Below are 21,224 nucleotides of genomic sequence, written 5' to 3' on the forward strand. Positions count from 1 at the left end.
CAAAAGGAGGACGTGCGTCGTATGAGGAAGCGAAGAGTTTTAGACCAATCAGTCTGACCTCTTTTCTTCTGAAATGTCTGGAACGCATTATCGATCATCACATCCGTGATGTTTATTTGGCAAACATGCCTCTTCATGTGAATCAACATGCTTACCAATCTGGAAAGTCCACTGTGACTCTTTTACACAAAGTTGTATACGATATCGAGAAAGCATTCGCTCAGAAGCAATCGTGCTTGGGTGTTTTCTTGGATATTGAGGGTGCCTTTGATAACGTGTCTTTCGATGTTATATTGGAAGCCGCACGAAACCATGGGCTACCTACAATGATTACCAATTGGATTCATCAAATGCTCAAAAATCGACATCTCTTCTCGACATTGCGTCAAGCAGCGATTCGAAAATTGAGTGTTTGCGGATGCCCCCAAGGGGGAGTCTTGTCACCACTTTTGTGGAATCTCGTAGCAGATACGCTATTGAGGCAACTCAATAATTGCGGTTTTCCAACTTATGGATTTGCCGACGACTATCTAGCTCTGATAGTTGGTATGTGCATAAGCACCCTATTCGACCTGATGCAAAGTGCTCTTCAGGTAGTCGAGAGTTGGTGTCGCCAATATGGCCTTTCGGTTAACCTGAATAAAACATCTATTGTTCTTTTTACGGAAAGACGAAACCGCGATGGAATTCGACCTTTACGTCTTTTTGGCACTGAGATTAATGTGACTGATCAAGTAAAGTATGTCGGAGTCATTCTAGATTCCAAACTTTTATGGACAGCTCACATTGATTTCAGTGTCAAAAAAGCTTGTATGGCCTTCGGTCAATGCCGGCGAACCTTTGGTAAAACTTGGGGCCTCAAACCCAAATATATCAAATGGATTTACACAACAGTTGTTCGACCAATATTGGCATATGGATGTCTTGTGTGGTGGCAAAAGGGCGAAGTGAGAACAATCCAATCAAAATTGGGCCATCTCCAAAGGATGTGCTTGATGGCGATGTCTGGTGCGTTCTCTACAACTCCCACAGCAGCGCTCGAGGCCCTTTTCGACGTTGCGCCACTACACATATATCTTAAACAAGAAGCACTTTCTTGCTCGTACCGTTTATGGGTACTGGATCTACTGGAGAAAAATCCAGTGAATCGTAGATCTACACACACTTCGTTGTTTCCACTTTTGGTGAATTGGGACAAAATTGTCCTTGCTCCAAGTGATCTCACAATTGCTTGTAACTTTCCTTACAGGATGTGGTAACCTCATCATACGGAATTCCACTTAACACAACAAACACGGATCCGACCAAACACTATTCTTTTCACTCCACAATCTCCATCGCTCTTCCAAGCCTTCCGCTTCCCGCGCACAGGAACAAGAACACGCTAAATCTGCAGCACCCATTCTGCGTTACTCTTTACCCAGTAACAAGATGTATTTACCTTGTCGACCAAGATTTATTGATGCAAGGTACCACATCTCCTTTTTTCTATAAAACGGAGATATTGTTTACATGCAAGAGGTTTCTTGTTTTCCACTTTCAAAACAAAGTCACTATGAGAGTTAGTTAACTTTTCCTGAAAATCTCCTAAATAAACATGTCTATTCATTTTTATAAATGCTTAATTGATATTTGTTTAGCAGCCATCTGCACTGAATCATTTTTCAGTTATATATTACTTTGTTCTTCGAAACTAATAATATTCTTTAAAACTATTAATAATCTTAAAAGTATTCTGTTTAATCTGCTTATGCTGTTACCGGTTAATTAGTGTTTGATTTTGAATTCTACCACATATGCGTTATAGTATCTTTATCGTTAATCAACTTTATATGCAAGGATAACACTCTTGTAAAATTGATTGACATAACTGATCCGATAATTGCTTTGGCATACCAGGATCCGAATACTCTTCCTGTTGTTTCTATTTTAATTATTGAATTTTATTTGTTTTTAATCGAATATCTTATTTCCACTGAGCTTATCCTCGATAATTTGTTAGATAGATTGACCAGCAAGTATTTCCTTTTTTTATTCCTCGCAATTAAGAAATCTCACATTCGGTGCTCACCATCTACATTAATACTATCAATAAACAACTGGTAGTTAGAGCAAACATACACCAAAAATCTTTACAATAGTATAACATAATATGAATAGCTACTTGTTAAATTAGGTTCGGAAATTTAGTTTGTTTTGACTTTCGACCCTTTCTTGTATTCTGTGAACGTATGTACTATCACCTCCTTCTAGTTTCAAGAAAGCATAAAAGTTCCGTGCTATTATTATTTCCTTTCCTTTTATGAGGACGTTATATTTGAAGAAAGCTTTAACCTTCCCTTCCATTAGTCTTCATATTTTCATTAAAAACTTTACCTTTTTTTCGTGCTTGAGCAAATTTCTTTTCTATGCTTCGATATCACCACCAATTTTTTTTTTTTTTCAAATTTTCAATTTACCTGGAATGTGACTCCTTCAAATTGTCATTTCAATGTTGTAGTACTCCAGATCACGGTTTACGTTCTTATAGACATCGCGATTCCTGAAATCGGGGACACTCGAATGCTATTTTCCACACATCACATTGGTGTCATACTTATTTACTATAACAGTAACACCATAGACTTAAAAAGTTGTAAAAAGTGTTGGTAACACACCAATCCAGAAATTCTAATTTAGTGTTATTTCTAACCTCATTGTCAACGTATAGACATTTCAATAATACAGTGCACCAGTTACTGTTGTTTTTTCTCATACATCTTTAGTCTGCATCAATAAACCTGTCTATTAATGTGTTAGTTTCATTAGTCGTCAATAATTTTAGAATACCGTTCTATTTCCAATAATATTTAGTTCAAATACTGGTTTCAACAGCAGGCAACTAAATCTGGAATTAAATCAAGCAATTAAATCAGCTTCAGAATAAAAATGCACAACCCGAAGTAATTTGTCTAACATTTCATATGTTATTTGAATACTTTCTTGTTCCATCTATTTATTAAAAAGGTTTTCATTTGTCAGTCTCCATTTCAAATTTCATATTATGTGTTTCATATATTTTTCTCTGGTGGAATACCATTTAAAGTCACAATATACAATATAAAACAAACACAATATATATTGCGTTTTTTTTTAAATGCGGTAATACGAAGAAGTCAATGGACCCTTAGAAACCATGCTCTATATCACCGCCAATATAGCAACGAAAATCAATCTTTGACTTTGTCTTCGATGTGAAAAACCTTGCTGCGTCTGGTGTTCCCGTATTTGAAATTTGCGTTTCAAACGCACACAGCAATATAAGCGCAGTGGTCACTCAAATGTAACAAAACCTCCAACTTCTCAACACAATATACTACCAAGACAGCAAGTATACTCATCGTGCTCAGTTGTTCTGACATCTAACAAATGATTTTATTGAAGATTATTATAATTGTCTATTCGTGTTTAAACGTCATCACCTCATCGCATGAGCATTTGTATTTGGGAACTGATGCTTCCCATGTGTCCACTCAGACTTACTTAGTTTCATGATTAGCATCATCTCCAACTTAGTTCTAATATTTGAATGATGATGACGCGTCTATCGTCACAAATTTCTTTTTTTTTTCATAGCCATAGCCATCTATTGTTCAATCAATCTTTTTTTCTTTGCTTCTATCAATTCATTCACTATTTAGTGGACCAGTGTGACAAAAAGTTATGTCGTTTAAGAACCGTTATCACCTCAATCTCCACAATACAATCTTTCATTGACTCAACGTTTACAAGTCCGAAAGAATCCACGTAAATGTAATGACAAGGAATATATGACTCTTCTCTGTCTTTAAAACATTCTTTCTATCCGACAGAAGTATTTTCTACGTTAAACGTGTTTACATGGCGTTTATAACGATCAGCACTGTGTAATACGCTAATTCCTTCTTTTCTATGCTCTCAAAAAGCAATATGTGCAACTCATTAACTTTTTTTTTCGTAAGCTCTCGAAGAGCAACACTGTGCAATGCACCAGTCTTCATGATACGCTCTCGAAGAGCAATACTGTGCAATGCACCAGTCTTTTCAATACGCTCTCGAAGAGCTCCACTGTGCAATGCACCAGTCTTTTTAATACGCTCTCGAAGAGCAATACTGTGCCATGCACCAGTTCCTTCAATACGCTCTCGAAGAGCAACGCTGTGCGATGCACCAGCAACTTTTATTTCGCTCTCCGGGAGCAACGCTATGCACCAGCTTATTTTTTTTATCCGCTCTCGAAGAGCAACGCTGTGCAATGCACCAGCCACTTATTATTACGCTCTCGAAGAGCCACGCTGTGCAGTGCACAAGCCACGTTCAATCCGCAATCTAATAGCTGTACCATGTAATGTCACATACAATTCAACGCCATCCGCTCTTGAAAAACGTCTCCTGTTCGTAAACAAATTCTAGTTCATCATCATGTACCTGGTACCAACGTACCAACCAACAAAATATCGTCACTGCTCCTTCCATCATACTTCAACTGATTCATGATCTCCCATACTTAACTTTTCATGTGAGCATGACCATTGTCGGCAACCTCAGTTTCTTTGGCAACCATCCCATGATAAATGCGGATTATTCCTTAGCTCTATTATCGGCAATTCGATATCAACGTCATTTGGAGTTCAAAGAATCAATATATTAAGAATCGATGTATTAACAGAACAAAGAATTAATGCATTCAATCAAGTATTTTGATGGAAATGTACTGCGAATCCATCGTTTCAATTTTAGTTAACGATAATAGTCGAATGGTGCCAAAACCGTAAATCACCCTATCTCTTACTGTGCTACATCACAAATTTAATTTCGGCTCTCTTTGTTATGTTCAATGATTTCAAACCCTTCGTTCCCAAATTCAATATTGAATAAACCAATTTTAAGCAGACCAACCATACGGCTTGTCTTTTTAGGATTCCCACTCTCCATGACAATCCAGCCGTGATATAGTCTACAAAAAAAGTGAATCCGTAGTAATTTAATAATAATTTTCTTACCAGTTTACGATCCCATCTTCGTCGCCACTGTGGTAACCTCATCATACGGAATTCCACTTAACACAACAAACACGGATCCGACCAAACACTATTCTTTTCACTCCACAATCTCCATCGCTCTTCCAAGCCTTCCGCTTCCCGCGCACAGGAACAAGAACACGCTAAATCTGCAGCACCCATTCTGCGTTACTCTTTACCCAGTAACAAGATGTATTTACCTTGTCGACCAAGATTTATTGATGCAAGGTACCACACAGGACATTTACCACACAATTCCCTTCACGGGAAGAGTGGACGTCTGGCTATTTGGAAAGAAGTATATCAAACAATATAGTATGTTACACTGATGGCTCCCTTCTTGAAGGTAGAGCTGGTGCAGGAGTGTATTCTCGTGAGCTAAGGCTGAATCAGTTTTACTCACTTGGTAGAAACTGCACCGTTTTTCAGGCGGAAATATTTGCTCGTATGTGTGGAGTGCAATCAGCACTTCAACAGCGCGTAATGGGTAAAGTCATATACTTCTGTTCAGATAGTCAAGCTGCTATAAAAGCTCTCGCTTCGGCCAACTCAAGGTCGAAGCTTGTTATCGCATGTCGAACTCAAATTGAGGAACTGAATTCAGTCAACTCTGTAAACCTTGTATGGGTACCTGGCCATTCTTCCATCGCTGGAAATGAATTGGCTGATGAGCTAGCTCGCGATGGAGCATCGCATGACTTCATTGGCCCTGAGCCGGCTATTCCAATTTCGAAGTGCTGGGTGAAGCTTCAGATAAACTCTTGGGCGGCAACTCAGCAGAAGCAATATTGGAATAGTTTGGAGTCGTGTCGTCAAACAAAATTGTATATTACTGAGCCATCTCCAAAGGTGGCGAAGTATTTAACAAATCTGTCAAAGCAGAACTGCAGTCTCTTGGTCAGAGCGTTGACAGGCCACTGCCGACTCAACTATCACATGGCAAATATTCAGCGTGCTGACTCATTTGTGTGTGATAGTTGTGACTCCGATTATGGAACTTCGTATCACCTGATATGTAACTGTCCAGTTTTTGCGCAAATGCGATTCCAATTACTTGGTAAACACTTATTAAGTGAAACTGAATACAGAAGCCTGAATCTTCAGGACATCCTGTTATTCTTAACCCGCTGTGGTAATGAGCTATAGGCTCTCTTTACGCTCATGCGTTTTGCAGTGCCCTTTTTAGGGCGCTGTTCGAACCCATTGTGGTATAGAGCTACATGCTCTCATTTCGCTTATGCAATCTTCCCTCTTCAAGGGACCCCACTCCTATTTCCTCCCATCTTTCCCTTCCCTTTCCTCTCCCATCGGGTAGATGATGAAATAGGCTCAAATATGGCGATGGCACAAATCTCCCAACTGGTGGGGAACGTGCCTTTGGAGCCGGCCTTCTGATACCTGATACCTGATACCCTGGCGGACGGCAACCAGACGCACGTGATGGGAATCGGTTCCGGAAAGCTGCTATGCTGTGACAACCAAGGCGAAGAACACGAGGTTACCCTGTCGGATGTTTACTACGTCCCCGAACTGGAGTCCAACTTGATTTCGGTGAGCAGATTACTGGCGAAGAGTGCAGACGTGCATTTTTCGCAGGTCCAAGGATGCGTCATCAAGTGCAGAGGAGAGCCGCTGTAGCGCGCAAGGTTGGCGGTTTGTTCTACCTGAAGGTCGTCAAGGAGCAAGGTATGCAAGTGGCAGCTGCGAACCATCCGAAGGAATGTGTCCACGTGTGGCACCGAAGGCTTGGCCATCGAGATCCTGAAGCGATCCACCGAGTAGTGCGAGAAGATTTGGCTACAGGAGTGGCCATGCGCAAGTGCAACATCCAGCGTCCGTGCGAGTGCTGTGCGGAGGGGAAGTTACCAAGGCAACCATTTCCCTAGAAGGCCGCACGACAATCATCAAAGGTTCTGGACATCGTTCACACGGACATCTGCGTGTAGTAAATGAGATGAAATATTCTAAATTATAATATTAATAGCAACAACTGTTTTATAATCTAATGGGTGTTTGCAGAATATGGAAAAAAAAAAACTTATTTTGAGAAAGAAATCGAAAGCATTTGGCAACCTTGATTTTAGTAACGCATGAGGTTCATAGGAGGTTGAAGTTTATAGGAGAAAGGGAGAAAGAGAAAACGCAGCGCGAAAGAACCGAATAGGCAGCGAATAGACGCGTATCGGGTACCTGTCATTCTGTATACTACTTTTGTGGAAGAAAGACGTTGTTCTGTGTGCTCCCAAATTTTGGATTCGACATGGCGGAGCCGGTAGGTAAGTAGAGTGCAAAATTAATAATTTCTTTTCGTTTAGAATTTGTGAACGATGAATCAGTACAAATTTAACAATGGAGAATATTGAAAAGTCTATTGGAGAAGTGATAAGGTAGAAAAAAGGCAAACAGACAAAAAGTGAATATTCCGATTGCAAAAAAAAAAACATGGCGTCTTGGGGGAATGGTGCAGCGTGATCTCGATACGAGAATAAAAAAAATATATGTGCACGAGCGATGCGGTCTCGGCATGAAAAAAAAAAAAATAAGAAGAAAAAAGGTGTTTGAGCGATGCGGTCTCATCACAAAATAATAACAATAAAGGGCAAGAGCGATGCGGTCTCTTCGCAAAAAAAAAAAAAAAAAAAGTATGTGCTCGAGCGATGCGGTCTCGGCACGAGAGAAAAACAAAAAATAATAACAAGGTATGATAGAACGGTGTGGTGATGGTGGTAATAATGTAGACATGACGTCAGCATTTTTCAACTGTGTAGTGAGAGAGCAAAATAAGGATTGAAGTGTATGAGCTGAGTGGACCTCTCATATTTTAACGGACGTTATCAATTAAAAACAAAAGAAAGACATTTTAGTAGATTTATGTTGAAAATGTAGCGTGACGTCAACAGAGATATAGAAATCTAAAAGCGTTTTTTTCACGTTTCGCAGAAAATACAACGCAGTGGAGAAAAACACAGAAATGCTACAAAATGAAGGATTTGACACGCCAGCCAAGGGAGGAAAACGCCTCCGGCAAAGTGCGGGAAGAAGTATCATCAGTCCAAGTACAGAAAGAGATTGAAAAGGAGAAACATTTGTCTCGGAAGCCAACGACGGAAAAAGCACAGAATATGCAACAGATGGATTTGATCCGGGAATCGGTAGAAGAGCTCGCCACCCGGCAAGTGAGTGTGGAGACAGAATCAGCGTCGGCGAATAAACAGAAAAAGACGAACAAAGCGAAAAATTTGTCTCGTGAGCTGGCGGCGGAAAAAGCACGTAATGCACGGCTTTTGGAAGAACTCAAGCGAAGCCAACAAATAAATGAGGAGCTAATGGCGAACCAAACGGAAAGGGACGGCGATGTTTATGAATTGGAAAGAGAAACGCGTTTTTCAAGCACCCGTAGGACTCCAGGTGCACCGAACTGGGAAGAATCAAGATTCTACACGTCCATGAACCAGCTATCAATTGCATCCGTCAGCATTCCAGAGTGCAAACCAGCGGAGGATGGCGAGATCCATCGTCAGTGCTTCGAAGCTTGGAAAGATCTATTGCTGGATTCAATGGTGTTGGCAGGGGTGAATGATGAAGTTACCATGTTCACGATCTTCAAGGTGAAAGCAGGACCAAAGCTGCTTGAAATATTCAAGAACACCAAGTCGTCGAAGGAAGATCCGAATGCTGATTACTTTCCATTCACAAATGCGATGTCCAGGCTCAAGTCGTACTTCGGATCAGGATCTGATGTTATGCTTTTGAGGCGCAGATTAGCACTACTGTCCCAAAAACCGGATGAGTCTGATCTATCGTATATCACGCGAGTAGGATCAATGGCCAGACTGTGTGAGTTCGACGATTCAAAGGAGTTCGAACAGATAGTTGCAACAGTTTCCGAACATGCAACGAATCGGGAAGTTCGCACGGCGTCGTTGAAAATGTTGAGTCGCAATCAAAATTTTACAGATTTGGTCGACAAAGTGCGCGAAATCGAGGCTATAAAGTTAAACGAAGATTTTGTGCGGAAGAAATACGAAAAGTCTGAGCAGGCGTTAGTAGCAACAGTGGGTGCATCCTTTCCGAAGGGCCCCAGTCGCAAATTTGATTATAAGCCTCAGAGGGTTTCACAAAACTACGGTGGCAGGTCTTTCAGAGGCAGTTCCCGAGCCCAACGAACTGGACAGATCTATGCTGGCAGCAGTCCATCGTTCCGATCAACACGTGGAGAAAAATGCTGGCGTTGCCACAGCCCGTATCATGGAGGTAATGATTGCAGCCACAAAGATAAAAGGTGTAATTATTGTGGCATTCTTGGTCATATCCAACGAGCTTGCCGCTCGCATCGTCATGTGTCAGGAGTCAAGCGTCCAACTGACTTGATGGAAGACGCGCCCCAGTCACGGAAGATAGCCGCAATCGAAGAGGTTAAAGATGATGCAGAATCTGATCAAACAGTAAGTGAACCCAATGGTTTTTAAATTCCTCTTTTTTTCTCATTTGAATTCGCTTATCGGTACCTAAAATGAGAATAGAATAACGAAAAGTTAAAGACCAGAGAACAAAGTTAAATTTAACTGAAATGTTGGAGTTCCCTTTTCCTTTTTTATTTTTATCATTAAAAATCAATATGTATGAGATCAACGTGTAAGAAAAAAAAAACAAATAAAGAAATCTATGAAACGCATTTTATGTTTTTATAGACACATCTGAAGCCGGAACGAGCCATAAGACAAATCGCAAATGCACCTCATGTTAACAAAATTCCGATCAGTAACAGAGAAGAGGTAATAGTAATCACAAATAAAATTGTAGAATGTATAGTTCATCAATCGTATCTCCGTTTTCACAGACAAGACAGAAATCCGTACGAATAGCGATCGAAACGGCGAACATTTTGGATAACAAGAGTGGTTTGCTAAAGTCATCCAAAAATGCTTCAAACTCAACCGCAGAAAATGATTTGAATGCTCAGAACAGCGGAAACGAACAGGTAACAAAACAAAAAAAAGGGTTTGAATGATCAATTAAACTTAATTGTTTTACAGAACCATACTGAGCCCACGAAAACAGAAACCTCCGGGCTCAGTACGGTGTTTCACATAGCATCAAATTGTCAACGTATTGGCGTAGATGAGGCTATAATCACTGCTACAGTATCAGGAATGCCGTGCGTTTTCATGATTGATTCAGGGGCGCAAGTAAACACATTTACTGAGGATATGTTTAAGCAACTGACAATGAACGCGAACTATTGTAACGAAATCCTTAACGTGCAGCACAAATCGGATAGACCACTTAAAGCGTATGCGACGGAAGGCAATATCAACGTTGTAGCAACATTTCATGCTCCCTTGTATGTGTCCAGTGACAGACCAGTCTACATAGAAAAGTTTTATGTAGTCAAGGAAGCTCGTGCTTTACTTGGAAGGCCAACTGCTTCGCGTTATTGCATATTGATGTTAGGCCTACAAGTCCCTGTGCAACCTACAACGAAGAACGTATTCGAGGAACCGTTGTGTGGTGGTGAAATCGCAGCAATAGCTCTCGATGGAGTGTTTCCCAAATTTAACGTCCCACCTGTTAAAATCACATATGACACGTCAAAGCCACCATGTAGAAATGTGTTCACGAATATTCCTCTAGCAGTGAAACCGTTAGTTGAGAGAAGATTACAGAACCTGGTGTCGGCTAACATTATTGAACGGGTGGTGGATGGAATGGACACCTCGTTCTGTTCGTCTATGTTAATAGTGCCCAAGGGTAAAGACGACATACGCTTAGTGATCGACTTGCGGGGACCGAATCGATACATACAACGAACACCTTTCCCCATCCCCACATTAGACAAGATAGTGTCTGAATTACATGGCGCAAAATGGTTTTCGACTATTGACCTCTCGAATGCATTTTTTCATATCGAATTGCATCAAGAGTCGCGCCACCTCACAAATTTTTATACCGAGTTCGGTATGTTTCGGTGCGTCCGACTTCCATTTGGTCTATGCAACGCGCCTGATATATTTCAGGAGACGCTTCAAAGAACCGTGTTGGCCGATTGTAAGGGATGCATAAACTATTTGGACGACTGTTTGATCTTCGGAAGAACTAAGGAGGAGCATGACGAGAATTTGGCGAAAGTTCTGGCATGTCTTGCCAACCATAACGTCAAATTGAACAAGGATAAATGTGTGTTTGCTAGTCAGTCCGTCAAATTTATCGGTTTCCAGATCACATCAGATGGTTGGCAAATCGAGGAAGAAAAGGTACGTGCGATTAAAGATTTCAGGCAACCAAAAAGCTGTGCTGAAGTCAAAAGCTTCTTAGGACTGCTCACCTTTGTGGACAGATTTATTGTACACCGAGCAGCTAAAACTGAAAATCTGAGAAATCTTTCAAACTCCCAAACCTTTTATTGGACCGATAAGGAGGATAAGGAATTCAATTTGCTCAGGAACGAGATCTCTAATTCCATTGAGAGGCTTGGATACTACAACGTAAATGATCGCATTGAACTCTTTGTGGATGCCTCGCCTAGTGGTTTAGGAGCGGTACTTGCGCAAGTTGACGATAATGGTGTCCCAAGAATCGTAGCTTGCGCGTCTAAAGCGTTATCTTCAGCGGAAAAACGATACCCTCAAACGCAAAAGGAAGCACTTGCGGTCGTTTGGGGGGTAGAAAGATTTTCCTATTATTTACTGACGAGGCATTTTATTATTCGAACGGACGCAGAAGCCATTCAGTATATATTCAATGTCAATCACCGTTTGGGAAAACGTGCTATCTCACGCGCAGAAAGTTGGGCACTAAGGTTACAGCCTTTTGACTATGAAGTCCAGAGAGTGCCGGGAAATCTGAATGTTGCTGACGCATTGTCCCGACTCATATCAGCAGCACAGGAATCAGTACCCTTCGAGGAAGAACGCGATAGCCACTATCTCTACTCTTTGGACTCCGGTAGCATGACTATTACTTGGGACGAAATAGAAACAATTTCGGAAAAAGATTGCGAATTATTGTCCGTTAGAGAAGCGTTAGCTTCTAACAAATGGGCAGCTGATCTGAAAGCATATGAGGCGCAAAAACACAGCCTTCGTACATTCGGTTCCATGGTTTTTAAAGACGACAGAGTGATTCTACCATACCCGCTAAGAAGGAAGGCACTCAATTGTGCACACGGGGGCCACATCGGAGAAGTTTCAATGAAACGCGTAATGCGTGAGTTTTTCTGGTGGCCCAGAATGTCTACCGAAATAACTCGTTTTATGAAAGACTGCACCACCTGTATCCAGCTCTCCAGACGAAATCCTCCACTACCCTTGTGTTCAAGGAAGCTACCGGAGGGACCATGGCAAACGCTGCAAATAGATTTTCTAGCGATTCCCTCATTCGGATCAGGAGAATTCCTGGTAGTTACAGATACGTACTCGCGTTATCTTTTCGTCGTAGAAATGAAGAAAACCGACACTGCAACTACCAATTCGGCTCTAAATGAAATCTTCAGAATGTGGGGTTATCCAGCAATCATACAGAGTGACAATGGTCCTCCATTCCAGAGTTCCGGGTTTGTCTCACACTGGGAAACCAGAGGTGTGATAGTAAGGAAATCTGTACCTCTTAGTCCTCAAAGCAATGGGGCTGTGGAAAGGCAAAACTGTGGAATCATCAAAGCCTTGTCTGCTTCAAAACTGGATGGTACGAATTGGCGTGTAGCACTTGAACAGTATGTGCACAGGCATAACACTTTAATTCCGCACTCGCGATTGTTGGTGACCCCTTTTGAACTTATGGTTGGGTGGAAGTTCAGAGGAAATTTTCCGGGCCTCTGGAATTCAAACCATTCGGATGATGTCAGCGACCTCGACCGCTCCGATATTGCAGAGAAGGATGCGGAAACTAAGCTTGTATCCAAAAAATACGCCGACCGCGTACGTGGAGCTAAGGAGAGTGAAATCCAAATCGGCGACACCGTCTTTTTAGCACATCAGAAAAAGAGCAAGACAGATCCCAACTTTTCGTCGGAACGATTCGAGGTTGTAGCTAGAGATGGAGCAAGAGTGGTGGTGATGAGCAGATCAGGACTCCAATATGCCAGAAATATACAGGACATAAAACTGGCACCAACAGCGGTACAGTTCCAACCAGAAGAGTTTTTGGACGAACCAGCGGATTCCGGAGAAAATCTGAATGACAATCATGATTCGTTAACTGCACACACATCGGAAATAGGGAGGGATCCAAGCCCCAAGCTTCTCCGAGAACGAACGAACATAAAACGACCAACGAGATTTGATGATCAGTTCGTCTATAGGGTTTTCTACTGAACTTCCGAAAACCAGCAACGCCAGCAAATCCTGTAAAGAAAAGTGCATAAATGCGGAGAACTTTTAAGAAACTTGTTAGTGCTTTTGTAACCTGAAGTAAATAATTAAATGAAATTACTTGTTTGAACATTAAACTTTGTTAAACCATTAGAAAAATTACACTTTGGAAGTTGAATTTGTATGTCAGTTGAAAACAAAGGAAACAAACGTCAATATTTACACGCTTCAATAATTTTCAATAAGATCCGTAATAAATTTACCCAAATGAGTTGATGAGAACTGGCCGAAAATGAACTCGCCGAAAAAAAAAAAATCAGATCTATGTAAATCATAATGTTTCACACATCGGCAATTTTTTTGTCGAGTTTTACCATATGTGCGAATTATTGATCATTGCATATGAAGAGTACGGATGGGGGCAGATGTAGTAAATGAGATGAAATATTCTAAATTATAATATTAATAGCAACAACTGTTTTATAATCTAATGGGTGTTTGCAGAATATGGAAAAAAAAAAACTTATTTTGAGAAAGAAATCGAAAGCATTTGGCAACCTTGATTTTAGTAACGCATGAGGTTCATAGGAGGTTGAAGTTTATAGGAGAAAGGGAGAAAGAGAAAACGCAGCGCGAAAGAACCGAATAGGCAGCGAATAGACGCGTATCGGGTACCTGTCATTCTGTATACTACTTTTGTGGAAGAAAGACGTTGTTCTGTGTGCTCCCAAATTTTGGATTCGACACTGCGGTCCAATGAACACGACGTCGCCAGGTGGATCAAGATACTTCCTCACGATGATCGACGACTACAGTCGGTACACCATGGTATATTTTCTAAAGCGCAAGTCAGAGGCCGTGGAGAAAATTGAGGAGTATGTCAACATGGTCAGGAATCGTTTCGGAAGGAATCCCGTGATTATTCGCTCCGATCAGGGAGGCGAGTATAAAGCGAAGCGGCTGGGCAAGTTCTACAGGGCGAACGGAATCGTCCCGCAATACACAACAAGCTACACACCGCAGCAGAATGGAGTTGCGGAGCGCAAGAACCGGACGATCGTGGAGATGGCGCGCTGCATGCTGCTCGATGCGAAGATGGGCTACCGTTTCTGGGCAGAAGCGGTCAACACGGCGGTGCATTTGCAGAACATGCTGCCGTCTCGGTCGGTAGAGAAGACTCCACACGAACTCTGGTTCGGGAAGAAACCAGACTACGGAAATCTCAAGAGGTTCGGATGTGCAGCGTTCGTCCACATTCCCAAAGTCAAGCGGACGAAGCTGGAACCGAAAGCAATCAAGCTAACGTTTGTCGGTTACTCGATCACCACAAAGCCTTCTGGTTCATCGATCAAGCTACGAACGAAGTCGTGATCAGCCGTGATGCAAGATTCGTCGAAGAAGAAGAAGCAGTCAGCCAGCGAGGACAACCATCTCCGACAACCGTGGAGTACGAGTCGGTAATACCGCAAGACACACTCGATGCAAATGAAGAAGTTGAAGATGACAGCGATGACGAAGGTACTTTTGAGGAGGAGGCTACGCCGGCGGATTCCGATTCCAGCCTGTATGATTCGACCTGTGAAGTAGAAGAAGATGAAGTCAGTGAAGATAAGGTTGTAATGCCTCGGAGGTCAAGCCGCAGCACGAAGGGGATTGCGCCCCTGCGGTACCGGGAAACGACTGGTATGGTGCGAAAAGCGATCCCGGAGCCGAGGACCTACAAGGAAGCAATCGAGGGTCCTGAAGCGGAACAGTGGATTGCAGCAATAGACGACGAGATCAAGTCACACGCCGAGAACCGCACCTGGACGCTGATCACTTTGCCCGCCAATCGCAAAGTCGTCGGGTCGAAATGGATTTTCAAGCGAAAACTGGACGAAGACGGAAACATCGTGCGCTACAAAGCCAGATTAGTAGCCCAAGGATTTTCTCAGAAGTACGGGACGGACTTCGATGAAGTATTCGCGCCCGTAGTCCGCCAAGTCACCTTCAGGACGTTGCTGACAGTTGCCGGCCAGCGGGGCATGCTGGTGAAACACGCCGACGTCAAAACTGCCTATCTTCATGGAGAACTAGAGGAGGCAGTTTACATGAAGCAACCGACCGGATATGAAGCGCAAGACAGGGATGCAGTTTGCTTGATCAAGAAAGGCCTGTACGGACTCAGGCAAGCCGGATGTATCTGGAACAAGAAGATCGACGGTGTGTTGAAGCAGATGGGTTTCCGGCAGTCCGCCCACGACCCGTGTCTCTACGTTCGGAGTCAAGGCAACACGTACCTCGTGATCTACGTGGACGACATCGTTATCGCGTGCCACAGCGAGGAGGAGTACGAGGACTTGATGCGGGACCTGAACAAGCATTTCACCGTTTCTTCGTTGGGCAACATCCGGCATTTTCTCGGAATCCAAGTGCAACGTGATGGTAAAGCTTTCACACTCAACCAGAAGGCCTACATCCAAAAGGTGCTGCAGAGATTCGGAATGGATGAAGCGAAGCCATCGAAGTATCCCCTGGATCCTGGCCACCTAAAACAGAAGGAGGAGAAGAAGATGTTACCGAACAACGACCAATACGCAAGTTTGGTAGGAAGTCTGTTGTACGCAGTGCCGTAGCGTGCGGTTGGCCAGGTTGGCACCCGCCAAGGGCGCCAGGCTACAGGGGGCGCCAAAATGCGTGAAACACTTGGTGTTTATTTTGAAGATATTAAATTAGGGAATATTGAATTATTTAATATTGAAAAAATCTTATCAGTAACAATTTCAAAAGAATTATTGGAGATAACATAGAAAAATATGAAACAATATCTGAAAGGTTTATAACAAAATATGCAATAGGCATTTCAAAATACATTGTTCATACCTTGTACATATTTTAAAGCTTGAAGTTCAGATAATTACACCTAAATTAAGTTTGTTAATGAGAAGAAACAAAGATTTTTATTATTTAGATTTGTATGTATGGTAGAAGTTAGACTATATGTTTCGATCACTAGAGTTATTTATTAGAATAATATCAAAATTAGTTTTAGTTAAAAGTAGTTTTCTCTAAATTTTTCCTCTTTCTAGTAAAAAAATATTGTTCATGAAGTCACTGGAGGTCATATTTCATAACTTGAAAATTCACTTTCAAGTCGCTTGCGCTACCTCTAAATGTGCATGAATCTAACATAATCCTGAGCGGGATCCACGAAACTCTGGGCAGAATTTCAACAGATAATTGGTCAAATCAAGGACAGGATTCTAAGCAAAGCAAAGGTCTTACACATAATTTCAAGTGTCATTTTGAAAAAATATTGAGTAATTTTCAAATCTTCATTTGATTTTTTACTGCTCGAAAATCCCCACAGCAGACATAATTTTAGAAACTATAATACATTTTTAATTGTGGGGCCCAGATAGCCGTAGTGGTAAACGCGCAGCTATTCAGCAAGACCAAGCTGAGGGTCGTGGGTTCGAATCCCACCGGTCGAGGATCTTTTCAGGTTGGAAATTTTCTCGACTTCCCAGGGCATAGAGTATCTTCGTACCTGCCACACGATATACGCATGCAAAAATGGTCATTGGCATAGTAAGCTCTCAGTTAATAACTGTGGAAGTGCTCATAAGAACACTAAGCTGAGAAGCAGGCTCTGTCCCAGTGGGGACGTAACGCCAGAAAAGAAGAAGAAGAATACATTTTTAGGGTCTGTCTCAATTGGGCTATTAAAAATAATTCACACTTAAATTTGACAGTTCAAAAATAATTTCCCCTACAAACGATTAATGAACTGTCAAATATTAATTTTTGCTGGTCCAATTCGCGAAAGTTGCCGAACCAACGTTATCATAATTTAAGATGATTCGTGAAAAGAAAATACTTCAATCTATTTTGTTTGTCTGTTGAAAATTGCTTCGAATCATTGGAAGTGTATTTGTTTTAGCCAAGTCAAGTAAATAGTTTTTTTTTTATTTATCAAACATATGAGATATGTTGTAATAATGTTCAACATTTCTGATCTCTAGGGAACAAGACTCTGCAAATATGCCGTCAATGTATCGTCAGCCTTGGTGAGGAAAATTGTATTACTATTATCGGCGCTTGCGGTTAAAGTTAGAAACGGTTTCGCACCGTTGTTGGATTTTTTTAAAATCTATGCGAGGTTGGAAGTGGTGCATTCGATTCGCATCCGAATGCGGCTCTAATACGCCCTACTTCCAAAGAGTGGTATCTTGCATGGATTCTGAGAAAACTCCATTTTCGGCAAACTGCATTTTCGAACGATTGATCGAACTTACAATTATTCATCTCATCAGCTTTAGGAAAAATCTGCACAAATTCTTACCGTACACGCAAACAAATTTTGTTGTATAATCTACCAAATCCATGGTAGAATTAAGAACTGTACCAACGATTTTCAACCGACTACAAACATCTGTTAAGTTTACTATAATCTGGTGAAAATCACTGAGCAGTGCAGTAAATTTGACTATGTCCATAGTAGCATCCACTACAAAGCATTGTATTTCAATCCGTGACACCCACCGTACAACACAGTGTGGTCAAAAGTATGATGCTAAACTTCTCAAATCAAGAATGTTTCTAGTCAAAAATACTACAACTCTGGTTGAATCAACAGAAGAAATTTTCTTGTATAGTGATGTTGACTATGTTTTGGTAGAGTTAACAGATTAATGTAGTCGGTTGAAAATCGTTGGTGCAGTTCTTAATTTTACCATGGATTCAGTAGATTCTACAATAAAATTCATTTCAGTGTACGGACCAAGGTACGAACAATAGTTTGAAACCGAAACAGTGTTCTTAAGTATATTGTTAAATTTAGGTTTCAGAATGTCCGCAAAAATAAAATCTCTCTCAACCAATAACTTTATTTTCGATAGTTGTTTGCATCAGTTATCGTGAAGCTAAGCTGGCTTATATATTCCAGGGGTAACGTATCAAGCGTTTTCTCGTATTTGGACGAATACCGAGTTATGTATGATATAGGGTGATCAAAGTATTTTGGACAGACCGTTACGCGTATAAAATTTGGCCATTTTCGGCAAAATCTAATGGAGGTGGCCAAATTATACACACGTAACGCTCTGTCCAAAATACATAAAACACCCTAAGCGTCTTTTAGATGTGCGAAAACGTCCACTGCTGTAAAGTGAAGCCATACTGAAGGAGTCTGGGTTCGATTTCTGGAGAATCCACTGTTATTCTTAATGGAAATTTCTTTGACCTTGTTTAAGGGGGCACAATCCATCATCAATTTGAGAATTTTCAAAAGCAGTTTTTTGAGAATGTGTTCACTGTATTCCATTCTTCAACCAAAACACAGTGATAACACTTTCGTCGTATAAATTTTAGTTTTGATCAGAAAAACTGGTGTTGAAGTTCCAATTATGACGATGACGGATCGTTGAACGTTGGTCCTAATAGAAATTGAGACATTTTTAAGCCTCCAAAATGCAGTTTTTAAACAAATTGAGAAAAATAAAAACACAGTTTGGACACTGGATCCTTAATATAATGCACAATTCTTTTTATTATGAGCTAAATGTTTATCTACATAGGTGTTTTATGCAAGGCCTTTGACGAGCTTCATCAGATCTATAGTCAAAGTCGTCGTAGTCCTTTGATGCTGCATTATATTCTCAACGTTCGACAATTCCAGTAAGAATGCATGGTGATCTGTCATTAATGCGATACATCGAACTGAATGATCATAATTTGTCGTAAATGGGGCGTGACAATGAGTAGTTGGTTATTAGAACAACTCCGTCCACAATTCCGACCATAAATCCCCTGCCTTCATCTTCAAAGCTAAATAGCTTAGATAGAAACGTAGATGCCGAAGAAATTCGTCATTGATGGAAAACACTTTGAAAATAGTCGCCTTGCTTTCCTGCTGGTAATTGAACGACAATCGTTATCATATTGTTGAAACAAACGTAAGGAATTAATGTACCTATTCTTACGGTTCCTTATTCCAATTCTGTGGGGGTGGCGTCTCGTCAGCGAAATCCGAAACATTCAAGTTCGCATGATAATCAACGAGTAGTTCAACCAGACTCCAGTTCCGCCGTTCCACGGCTACATGTAGAGAACTGATGAACTTGTTTTGGGCACATAGACGGGGTTTGGGATTTTTCACCAATAGCAACTCAGCTTTTTCAATCATAATCTTCGGCGGCGTTTGTTCCAACATGCACTTTATTGACTTCTATTTTGGACACTAGAAGCTCGACATAGTCCAAATTTCCGCAGGTCCTTGCATTGTGCACCTTGATGAGACTATTTTGGTTGATTCCAGCTTGAGATATACTGGAAATCATCAGGTCTCCTGTGGTCGCTGCTTTCCAGATGTTTTGTACGTCGAAATGCTTTGCGAGTACCTTGCCAGCTGTTCAGGAAAGAATCCTGGTTGTGAGGATTTCATCCCACCCTTGCAACCTGTTCCGTCACTGAGAAAAAGTGATCGTAAATAAAGCTATTCTGGCCAGAATATTTCGTTAAACTTACTTTTACTGGTCTTGAATCTTGCGAAGGCAGCAGGAATATCCGACCGCAGATGAATTACCGGATAGGGGAAACAACATTATGTTGAAAGTAAACATCTAACACCGATCGCCCGAGCGAGCGAAAAAGAAAATAACTATCGATCTGTCAAATTTAAGTCTGCTCTGCAGCAGACTTATTTTTGACAGATCGAAATCAGGGGTGGAATAATTATCGAACTGTCAAGTTTAAGTACGAATTATTTTTAATAGCCCAATTGAGACAGACCCTTAATAACCTAAAGAATGTTCTATACAAGCTGAAACTCGCTTGGTGCTCCATAAAAGATTGTAGTAGAATGGTTGAATGTTACTTTTTAAACCTCTTCGATATTTTTTATTATGATTTGACCTGTCAGTGGTTGAGATTTTTCTTGTTTATTTGGTGTTTTGTTTCATCGAAAGTTTATATGGTTAACTTACTTCTAATAGATCCTCGATTAACCTTCTCATACACCGTGAAATTCAATTAAACTTTTAAAATTTTTGTAAATACTTCCTTTTAATTTGGCATCTTACTGTGAAAACAGCTTTCAAAGACAATGGTTATATCAATTATCATTTGAATACATAATTGGAGGGCTACTCTTTGATGTATTTCAAGTAATTTACTATTGATTAGTTACAAAATTTGTGATTTCCACATTGCTGTTTTGCAATAACACTTCTAAAGGAAAACTTGACTAAATCTACGCAAATTGTATAAAAAAAGTTCTTTTCAAATATTAAACAATTTTCTTCGGTTTCTGTACGAATATCTTGAAAAAATGAAATATATTTGATTTTTTTTTTCTTTTCAAATTCTATTACGGGCATAAGCTCCAAAATTCTTCCTAGTTCTGCAGGGCAAAAAATTTCAAAACTCTACTTAAAAACAGATGGATGTTTGGGAGGATTTCTTTAAAAAATTGTATTTCACCATAATTTGAAAATTTTGCCTGAAACATCTAACCATATGAACTATAAATTTCTTCGGAATTTTTTAGAGCATCTTTCAGATAACATTCAAAAGTTCTCAGAAAAATTTCATTGGACAAATAAAAGAATAAACATATTTTCTTGGCGGATTTTAGTCAATAGTGTAATGCGTTGTGAACTTAAGAAAATATTTTAACTAATTATGAAACTTTTGATGATTTTCATAACAAATCTTGTAGAAATCGCTCAAAGTGTTTCAAAAATAATTTTTGATGAGCTTTGATTTAGGGGCGCTAAAATGGAGGTTCGCCAAGGGCGCTATGATACCACGCTACGGCTCTGGTTGTACGTGGCGGTAAACACTCGACCGGACATCGCTGCACCCGTAGCCATTCTGAGACGTTCAGTAAGAGCAC

The 21,224-nt window shown here is 40.7% G+C and overlaps 1 protein-coding gene and 1 long non-coding RNA gene across 2 annotated transcripts; one reads left to right on the forward strand and one right to left on the reverse strand.

Annotated features, from left to right (window-relative positions):
- The first annotated feature begins 8,998 nt into the window (after positions 1-8,998).
- LOC110674305 lies at positions 8,999-17,438 on the forward strand. Its single transcript, XM_021838589.1, has 5 exons — positions 8,999-9,484; positions 9,731-9,814; positions 9,880-10,020; positions 10,076-10,283; positions 17,353-17,438. The coding sequence occupies exons 1-5, from the start codon at positions 9,410-9,412 to the stop codon at positions 17,436-17,438; spliced, it is 594 nt and encodes a 197-aa protein (XP_021694281.1). The 5' UTR covers positions 8,999-9,409.
- Positions 17,439-18,858: 1,420 nt separating this feature from the next.
- On the reverse strand, positions 18,859-20,052 carry LOC110680333. Its single transcript, XR_002502840.1, has 3 exons — positions 19,856-20,052; positions 19,302-19,797; positions 18,859-19,241 (listed from the first exon to the last, which is right to left on the reverse strand). It is a non-coding gene; the product is annotated as an uncharacterized LOC110680333 (long non-coding RNA).
- Positions 20,053-21,224: the final 1,172 nt, after the last annotated feature.

Source organism: Aedes aegypti, chromosome 1 (assembly GCF_002204515.2).
Source record: "Aedes aegypti strain LVP_AGWG chromosome 1, AaegL5.0 Primary Assembly, whole genome shotgun sequence".
NCBI classification, from domain to species: domain Eukaryota; kingdom Metazoa; phylum Arthropoda; class Insecta; order Diptera; family Culicidae; genus Aedes; species Aedes aegypti.

Bases quoted from the DNA above. Each gene is read 5' to 3' on its own strand.
- LOC110674305 (XM_021838589.1), top strand. From the start codon at position 9,410: ATGGAAGACGCGCCCCAGTCACGGAAGATAGCCGCAATCGAAGAGGTT. The intron at 10,021-10,075 runs GTAACAAAACAA...ATTGTTTTACAG, and splicing joins AGAACAGCGGAAACGAACAG to AACCATACTGAGCCCACGAA. The intron at 10,284-17,352 runs GTAACGAAATCC...TCTGATCTCTAG, and splicing joins GACAATGAACGCGAACTATT to GGAACAAGACTCTGCAAATA.